The 9,925-nt window shown below is 39.8% G+C and overlaps 2 protein-coding genes across 2 annotated transcripts in view; both read right to left on the reverse strand.

Moving 5' to 3' along the window:
• Window positions 1-6,351, reverse strand: part of ppp1r37 (protein phosphatase 1, regulatory subunit 37) — a 45,691-nt gene extending 39,340 nt beyond the window's left edge. Inside the window, exon 1 of the mRNA XM_073487771.1 lies at window positions 4,541-6,351. Within this exon, the coding sequence (XP_073343872.1) occupies window positions 4,541-5,288 (748 nt within the window). The 5' untranslated portion in view covers window positions 5,289-6,351. The remainder of the gene's footprint in view (window positions 1-4,540) is intronic.
• A 1,736-nt stretch (window positions 6,352-8,087) lies between these two features.
• Window positions 8,088-8,922, reverse strand: LOC141014324 (histone H2A-like). Its single transcript, XM_073488066.1, has 2 exons — window positions 8,832-8,922; window positions 8,088-8,576 (listed from the first exon to the last, which is right to left on the reverse strand). Exon 2 carries the CDS (start codon window positions 8,567-8,569, stop codon window positions 8,153-8,155), a length of 417 nt encoding a protein of 138 aa, XP_073344167.1. The 5' UTR covers window positions 8,570-8,576; window positions 8,832-8,922; the 3' UTR covers window positions 8,088-8,152.
• Between the last annotated feature and the right edge of the window lie 1,003 nt (window positions 8,923-9,925).

The raw sequence follows: 9,925 nt of genomic DNA on the forward strand, positions 1-9,925 counted from the left end.
GTTCAGCAGATAAAGGGTCTGGATGGATCATGGAGTTATTGTGGCACAGCGCTCCTAACGAAGCATGAAGAGCCTTGGAGCGGAGATTCAGATACATTTCATTTCCTGGACTTTGTCTCAGACACAGACACACACACACACACACACACACACACATTCAAATGTCCTCCCATGTGTGAGCATGTCCTCAAGATAGATTGTGGGAGCAGGAAAAGAGAAAAAGATTTCCAGGTGAACATCAAGGGATTAGGAAGTTCACCATTGACACAATAATAGGGTAATTTAGCACATTTTCTAAAAGTGGCACAAGAAGTAATTTCCATATTTGACACATATGGTGTATGACATCTAATTCAGGTACCAAAGAACAGTTATTTATTAAAACTCAAGTAATAATCAGGCTTTGTTAGATGTTATCAAGTTATGTGCTGTCAGCTTTCAAATTACGCAGCAGCCCATTCAAACAGCCATTACCTGAATTTGCTTGATACAAAGTAGATATATCCAAAGTAAACAGGCAGCAGACAATTCAAGATTAACCACGGATGTTTAGCTTTTACCAAAGCATATTAAATGTTTGTTTTTTTCTACCTCAAGATTATTTTGAAAAAAGATAAAACGGTTGCCACCATGATAACTTGTCAGAGTTGTAAAATCCTGTCTATGAGTATTATAAACCGCTGTGTAGTGTTTGGCATCTGATAAATATTTAAACACATTAATCTCTTAATCCAACTGGACCCTCTGGATCAGATTTCATGCTTCACCAATACCTAAACAACTCCGCCACATCCCTGTGTTGTTTGAATGCAGGGCTGTTTTTCAGTCTGAAAGCCCTATAAAAGAAGATCTTTAAGGATGTTCTCCTCTAGAGCTGCAATGATTAACTCATTAGTTATCAACTTTTAAGCTTAATGGCAGCTATTTTGCCAATCAATTAATTGGGTTGAGTATTTATTTTTTTTAGTAGTAAAAACTCTCCGATTCCAGCTTCTTAAGAGTGAATATTTTCTGGTTTCTTTGCTGGCTGTGAACAAAAGAAGACATTTAAGGATGTCATCTTGGGCTTTGGGAAACACTTATCATTTCACCATTTTAGAGACCAAACAAAGAATCAATTAATCGAGAGAACTATGAATCTACAAAGAAAATAATCATTCCAGCCCGAGCCCCCTCTGTGGCATTTTAGTTGAGACAGACACTGCAGTAGCAGTTACTAGCAATAGTTCATGTTTGCCACGTCAAACAAAGAAGTATGCTGATTTGAAAGTTATTTTCTAAGTCGACTTATAACAACCTGTGTAGCTCTGTCAATCTCACACTGTTGCTTGTCTCCATGATGATAATGATATATATTGTATATATACTGTCCAGCCCTGCTGTCAATTAACATAACCAAAAACATATTTGATTGCAGAAAATGTAATGTTTTGGAAGGAAGCTAACACTGCTGAGCCTCCCTACCTTAACAACATTGTTATTTAAAAGCTGTCAACCCTCTGGTATACAGGGTCCAAAAGTAACACCTGCCAAGCGTCAAATGCTGTCAGATTAAGTGTCTGGTGAGTAAAATTTTTTAATTGAAAAAATAAGTTTATTCAGGATGTTATCTCCCACTGCAGCGTTTCACTGGGGATATCATCACATGCCAATTTAGCAGACGCTGCCCAACAAAACAAAGATCATAAACAAAATGACTTCATTTTGATCTCATTAACTAACGTACTTTGTATGAAATCGACAAATTCTAACAAATTGAGAATTTTTTTTAAAAATTACATGTACCAGTGTTTTAATTTTGACTTCATTATAAAACAGACATTGATACAGACATGAAACATTCTGTATCATGTGGTTAACTAAAACCCCCATCAAGTGTCTGTCTATCTATCTATCTCTATATCTACAGTACAATCAGTTGGACCTTTGGAACTTAAATAAACTACATGATAAATGTGCTGTGATAAATAATGTGAGCCCACACTACGGTCATCTCGATACTTCACTGTTCCCAGTGCCAACTGTTTTATAAGGCCCCAGATTTCTTGGCTAACTGGGTTGGAGACTTTGCCCCCGTGGAGTTTGGCTAAAGATATTTCATGTCCAATTTACTATCAGACTGGCTGCCGGCATGTGCACTGTAAACTGATATAGCAACATTTAGAAAAGCAACCGGGTTATGTGACAAGCAGTAAGGGGCATGGATGCTACAAATGCAAACATTATTTTAAGAGGGTAGAATATGATTTATAGTTACATTTACCTTAATGTGTAAAGATAAGGGGACTAAAACATAAATGTCTAACTAAGTGGCTGTCTGACCAATCGTAGGGGTGTTAATAGAACAACTTGTATTCAGCTGAACACGAGGCAGTGCATATTATTAACCTTGCTGCCTTTGTTCTTTTTACACCCCCTCCCCCATCTGGACATCTCGCATCACTGACCCTGGCCTTGGCCTGGCCTACATTTTTGGTTTTATACATCAGGAAAAAAAAAAAACAGGACTCTCACTTTAACCAGACTGTAAGGTCGGGAGTATATAGTCCAAGTAAACACAAATTTGGAGTCTTCTCAGGCTGCAGTCAACTGTGTAACTATGTCGACTGCTGTCACAGTACTGTGAGCAAAGAGCAGTGGTCACACCATGACAGTAGGCTAGTTCATTAAATGATGTCCGTTGTCTGCTCTGGATAAAGGAGCGTGTGAGTCATGGTCAGAGCATACATGACTTTCCAGTTCCTCCAAAAGAAAGAAAAAAAAAAGAAAAAAAGATTAAACATGAAACTACTGTAAACCAAAGCTGCCTAATTTCTGCACAAGAGGAACTAAGCTGAATAATAATAATAAAATCATGACTGGGGCCAGAAAAGAGGACTACAGTTACAGCAGTATACCGGTTTCGAGGTGTACCATGGTATGAAAAATTATGTTTATGATATTTTGTACATTTGCTTATCTATGTTACTGAATTTTGAAGGGATTTATTGTAACTGGATCTGTGTATGTTTTGTAACTGGATCTGTGAATTGTTGTTTCATATTGAATTTTTTGAAAAGGACCCCAGGAAGACTAGCCTGGCGTTTGTGCGTCGGCTAATGGGGATACTTAATAAACAATAAACAATAAAGGGATGGGTCATGATTTTCAAATATTTGTTAAATTAGAAGTAGTTCATGTTAATATTGTTTTATCTGAAAACACGTGTTTTCCATTGTTTCTTCCCTTGTTTTTACCGGCACCTGGAAATCGTTATTACAGGCCTTGATAGAATTGTGTTTTTATTACCAGTCTCTGGTAAAACATGTGTAGCATGGTCTTTTCCAAACAAGGTCAGTATAAGCCCATGCAGCTGTATGCTATAGTACATACGAACAGCAGATCTTCAAATAATTAAAAAGCTGTTAGTCAAGGCAATTTTAAATTAAAACTGCATTTAATTTAAAATGTAATGGTTCTTACTCTATGCAATGACAATAAAGTTGAATATAACCTAAAAATGATTGAAAAAAGTGTACTAAACAAATTGTTGATATTCGATTCATATCATTTTTCTTGATATTCTTGATTATATCCATTATGTAAGCATACTGTAAATAAAAACACATCCCAAATATACTCTATCTACTTTGTCATTTGATCTGGATTGGCAGAAAACACTACTGGTTTTGCAAACAGGTTACATTCATGCACACGGATTTAGAGTGACGGTACATGTATTGCTGTCAAAATTGGATTTATCTGTATACCTCATACTTTTCAAACTTGTCTGCATCCTCTGCCTATTTATCTTTCTGGTCTATTGTTTGTTCTGCTGTAGTGCCAAGTTTACCCCTTGGGAATCAAAAAAGTTTAATCTTGTCTTAAAAATTATAAAGCATATTACTGCATGGAAGATTAGTATTTAAGGTGAAAAAATAACTTCTCATTGTGTCCCAACTTTTAAGACCGGGTTCCTTATATCAACACATTTAAGGCAGTGCCGTATCCTGCATGAGCTTCCTTTAGACGTGTGTACACTGAACAAACAGGAACCTAACTGTGGTAAAATGGCACACCTCAAGGAGTGGTGGGATCCACTCACAATATGGCTTACAGTACAGGCCTGAGCCTAAATTTAGATCTGTATGTTGTTGGGAAAAAAGCCAGACTAAGCTTTTATGTTAGTCATTTGACTGTTCAAACTGAGAAATGGACTTCTGTTTGAAAATGGAGCGGGGGCACAGGTACTGCCTGAGGACAAAATAGACTGCAGTGTGATCGTGCGATAGATGACAAGCTTTGAAGAAAGACACAAAAGAACATTCCTCACCTCCACAAAGACACTCCTCTCATATATCAGTGTCAACATCCAGCCAATCTCTTTCTTACCAACTACACATGGAATATGGACCATGACAGGGCACATTTTAAACCCAATCTCAACAGAGTGATCAGACCATGTTGGTCTGGCATGTTCATACAGGCAAGTAGAATTAATAGAAACTCATTCACACCTTCAGGCACGCAGAAACACACACACACACAAACACAGTGTTACCATGTCTCCAGGGGTCTTTGGGCTCCACTGCTCCAGAGACAATATCCTCATCTGAGGGAAACGTCACCCTTTTGCCACTTGGTTTGTGTTTATCGTCCACCTCCTCCACCGAGGGGTACAGTCCAGCCTGGTCTGTGGCAGGAGCCTCTGTGATGCTTGTCTGGCCTTCATCTGACAGGCTCTCTGCCGTGCTGCCAGCTGGGACATCCTGAGACTCTGAGTCTAACGTATTGTCTGTGAGTGATCTGACGTTTGTTGATTCAGCGTCCAAAACCCCACTTTCATCGAGACTCAGATCCACACCTATGTCCATGTCCCCGACATCGTCCCCTTCTCCCACAACAAGCTTTGCAGGTTCGGCGTCCTTCTCTTCCTTCATTTCCTCCACCCCAGTATTGTCCCTGTGCTGCTCATCATTAGAAAAGATCAAGTCAGTAGGGTTCACTACCGCAGGGGTGTCTTGGCCGCTGCTCTTTCTATTTCCATTGACCTCATCAATTTCCAGTGTGTCTTGTGCCTGGTGGTTATCCTCCTCGGCTGTCTGAAGGTTGTCAGTGAGCTGAGGCATCAGGTACGTCTCTGAGGCCTCTGTTGGAACAATGTTTTGTTTTTCTGTGTTACTGTCCGTCATCAGTTCAGAGATCCGGGGGGTGACCCCTTCTGTGTTGTTGGTAGTGTTGTGATCGACGTCCACATTGCTTTTAGTCTTGACATTGCACAAATCTAGACACTGCTCTTCGATATTCATGTTTTCATTTCCAGTGAAACTCAGTCTTTAACTGTGCCAGACAGCCTAGGTATTAAGTTAAACAGTAACTAGGAACCAACTGACATGGATAAGCCTGTCTTTGTCCTCACAATAAGATATAGACGTGCACCTATCCTGGTCGTGTATTCAAGTGCAATCAGAATATAACACCAGTATTTTGTACTGTGTTTGATTTAAATGATACTTTTCAAAACACACAACACAAATCACAGGTGACTTTGGCGCCAATTAAAGTGCAATTTCACACAAATATCAGTACAAGAAATGTGTGATACCTGTGCGAAATAGATACTGTTGCAGTAATTATTTATATGCCAAACTAGGCAACTTTGCTACAACTATCACCCAGACAGGCAACCACCACTTAATAATATCGGCCAACCGTGTCCGACTTGTCACCAAATGGGAACCGACGAAAGGCTCACTGGTCGTCAGCACATTGCCAGCAGTATTAAAGAGCACCAGGACAGTCAATTGAAACGAACAAGTCGCTCAGGGTGCCTCCATTACGCTAGCAAAGTGAGCTTACTGCCCGACACTAAACCGATTCATTTGCATGAATTTGAGCGAGCTAATGTTAGCTAGCTTGCTAAAGTTGTTGCCCGACAATGACGTCCAGGCCCGTCAACGGTCGCATGCCTGCTTCTTCGCGTGAGCCCGTCCGTTTATCCCCGACAAAGTCCATTCTCCTGTGTCAAGACAAAAATATTTTCCGGCTGTAGCTCTCGTCTCACCCTCTGTCGTGGTGCAAGTCGGCTCACATCACAACCCTCGACCAGCGGCAGCCAGAAAAAAAACAGGCGTCACACTCCCGAGCAATGAGCATGTTTCAGGGGCTAACGTTAGCGCTGGGAGCCGGGCCGAAGATACACCTGCCGGTACCGATTGTGCTGATAACGACGGGATCATAAAGGTGTCCCGACCGCACAGGTATCGCTGGTGTCTTCCTATCCCGGAGAAGTACGCTGGAGCTGTTTTTTGTCTGGCGTTACCATTCGCTAGCTTATTGAAGTCCAACAACTGTTTGTTGTTCACACGTCCTACGTCAGCACGTCGCTGCCCGCAAGGGGACGTTCAGCACACGCAGTGTTGCAAAGGGTTGCAAAAAAGCAGAAGAAGGGGCAATATTTTAAAGGTTTAGAAATACTACTCAAAATTAGTCAGGGATATTGGGATATTGTAGTTTTTTTACTTCGTTGTTTATTCTGTGACATATTATTTTATAAAGTATTTTTAATTTTGTGTTGTGTTTTTCAGTTATCCAATTACAAGGATTCATGAAAACAGTATGCAGTCAAAAAGGTCAAGAATGTCTAAAACACGAGCCAAATGTCGCGTTTACATTTACTTTAGCATTTTATTATTCATCATCATTATTATACATCCAACCTTCTGCCAGTAATTCAAATTGTGATGTCTGACTGTTATACTTTTGTTTTGTTAAAAGGCGCACTATGTAGTTTTGGAGAAGAAATTCAAACTCAGAATTTTAATATTTACAATATTAATGAGGTAATAACACAAACAATTTTTTCCCTAACTGAATAAACAAGCTGTTCTCAGAGGAAAATAAGGGCCTAAAGAAGAAGCTAGAAAGGTGGCAGGGTCCGCCTTATATAAACAGTATGAAATTGTGTTGTCCTTTTATTCAGTCATGGAGTAAAAGTTTGTTTAGGTATAGAGCTTTCATTTCTGATCAAAATCTCTTTCCCCAAACTAAATAGTGCACCTTTAAGACAATCTTTTTTCAAGGTAATTTGAAAGTTCTTGCTTTAGTGGAACCACAGTGCTTCAAATGTGCAGTCAAGTAGAAAGTGGCGAACAACCAACATGCATGTTTGCTGAGGCAACATTTGAAGCAGTGATCTTTTAGTTAGGAGGCAGATGTTCTGAATTTTAAAATAAATTGTGCACCACTGGACAGTTTCACAGGATATTTTTTCAACAATACCTTTAGAACATTTTTCCAAGTTAAAACCTCCAACACCCTTGCTAATGCACAAAGGCCTGCATGTTGCATACACTTATATGGTGAGTATTATGTGCAGAAATTAAGATCATTCCAGTTTCAGTTTCATTAAAACCAATATCTTATCCAAACATGGGCAACCCTTTAGTTTGGGGATACAAGGTGTCCCCACTACATTGCCAGGTTTACCTTTTTTGTTGACCTTCATTCCAGATTTCTAAAGCCAATTCAGGTTCAAGGGCTGTAAGCAACATCATCCATTGCCTGAGTCTAAATAATCAGTGACTAGCACTTCATAAGTTAGACTAGAAAAAGGAGGTCTCTTGCAGGTTAGGCACCTTTTCTGTGTTATTCTGATCCGTTTACAAACATGCAGCTGGCCAAGTCCCCTGCATTGCTTTCTGCAAATAGGTGGAAATGAAAGGCTTTTTTCCCCCTGGGTAAATTTTTAAACTACATTTAAGATTTTAGTGGTTAACCAATTACAGTATCATTAAAAACTTCATTGGTATAGGTGCCCTTTCTGAACAGTTGGGAGGGTTGTACAGCGACACCAGCAGAGGCCAAAATGTAGAACTGAATCACAGACATGTTCACAGGAGCAAAATGTAGTAGATGAACCTAGAATTCATGAGCCACTTTATATTCCTCAAAGCATGACGGTTTCTTGCCTGCAGGAAGTAGGAAATGAAGCACATTTCCGTAGCATTCAGAGAAATTTGCCCAAGTGGGTCCCAAGAAGTGGAGTAGTTCCCTAGTAAGACTGCTTCCAGTTCCTTACTCAACAAGTGTCAGCCAGTAAGACAATCAACTTTTAAAAACACTTTAATACAATAAAATTTCATAAAAATTTGCAAAACTTGTATATTCACATTTAAAACTCTTGGGATTGAACATCTTTAGCTGAACTGTCCTCCTTTGGCATCTTGCTCTTCTTGGGGAGAAGGGTTGCCTGGATATTTGGGATGACCCCGCCTTCTGAGATTGTGACCCCTGCCAGCAGTTTGTTGAGCTCTTCATCATTTTTCACCGCCAACAAGATGTGGCGAGGAGCGATGCGTTGCTTCTTGTTGTCACGGCAGGCGTTTCCTGCCAGCTCCAGGATTTCGGCGCAGAGGTACTCCAGGACAGCTGCAAGGTACACTGCAGAGCCGTTGCCAACTCGCTCAGCATAGTTGCCTTTCCTCAGCAATCTGTGGATGCGGCCCACAGGGAAAGTGATCCCTGCTCTGCTAGAGCGGGACACTGCAGACTTTGGTTTGGGTGCAACTTTCTTCCCCCGGCCGGACATTTTCAGTCTGAGTTGAGAAAAATACTTCAGGTTACACAGTAATGAAAGTGACCCAGAATGTAAAAACAATCATATATTTTCATCTTAAACTAGAGGGATTAAAACAGCTGCTGTTTGAAAGAAAGGCCTACTGAGCTTGTAGTCAATTGGCTAAAAAGAGCAGCTTCTATGAACATGTTCAGTGCATCATTTAATGCACAATTTAACAAAAGTAAACTTCTTCTTGAGGTAGAAATCACCTCAAACCTCATGCAACACTCACCAGTATTCTGCACTTCCTTCAAATTGAGACAGCAACTTCACCCTGAAGCACAGAATGCTGTTTTTATGGGAGTCAGACAGTCATTAGTTAATTGCTGACACCTGGCTCCTCTGCTGCAGGGTCACCTTGATCACTTGCATTTGACAACACCACAGACTGTTTTGATATCTGTAAGCAGCCCACATGTCCTTTCACATACACTGTACCGAGGAACACTAAGTGGTGAGTTTTGTTTCTTGATTGTAATCGTGCTTTTCTGCACAAACTCACTCGTTTCAGTGGAGAAGTCTAACTAGCAAAACACCAAACACCTGTGTGAACTAGACAGCCTTAAAGTTGTGAGGGAGAAATCGTAATGACTGCACAAAAAGTGCCACTAAACATGCTGATATATGCGTTCATAGTGTTTTAAATTAGTGTAGACACTCTAATTTTAATAAAAAGGGAAGTTTATTTATTTATCGGATTATTTGACGGGGACTGCAGTGCTTTTTAGAAATAAAATGCACACTACTCCAACACTCTAATACAGGCATAATAACTAACAAATAAAACAGACGTAGATAAGCCGCCACTACAAACAGTGATAACAATGATATTTGAAAAAAGAAAATGCTATTCAAAACCTTGTAAGTCAGTGTTTAGTTTGTCTTTATCAAATCCATTGTTTTGTTCTTAGTATTGAAAGCTTTGAGATCAGTTAACGCTTTTATTGCCTTAAGTTTCAGTGGCAGTAAATGAGACTGTGACAGTGTAACCACCACTAAAGGATTAGAGCTCCACACTTGTAACTGCTGTAGTTTACATCTGAGCAATTTGAGCAAAGTCTGTATATACTGTAGGCAGCAGTGGTATGTAACTGAGCACATCAAGCACTGTACTTAAAACAGCTTTAAGGTGCTTGAGGATTTCCACTCCACAACATGTCAGAGGTACAGAAAGCACAATAATCTTTTACTTTTTACCCCACCACACTGACAGCTTTATTCAACTACTTTGTGGATTAAGATGTTTCATATAAGCAGTATGTTATGTTGCTGCATCTGCATTTGTAAGAATTTGTCATGCTTCTAAAATAATAAAATGTCATTTTA

The sequence above is a fragment of the Pagrus major genome, chromosome 2 (genome assembly GCF_040436345.1).
Source record: "Pagrus major chromosome 2, Pma_NU_1.0".
Lineage (NCBI taxonomy): Eukaryota > Metazoa > Chordata > Actinopteri > Spariformes > Sparidae > Pagrus > Pagrus major.

Bases quoted from the DNA above. Each gene is read 5' to 3' on its own strand.
- LOC141014324 (XM_073488066.1), bottom strand. From the start codon at position 8,569: ATGTCCGGCCGGGGGAAGAAAGTTGCACCCAAACCAAAGTCTGCAGTG.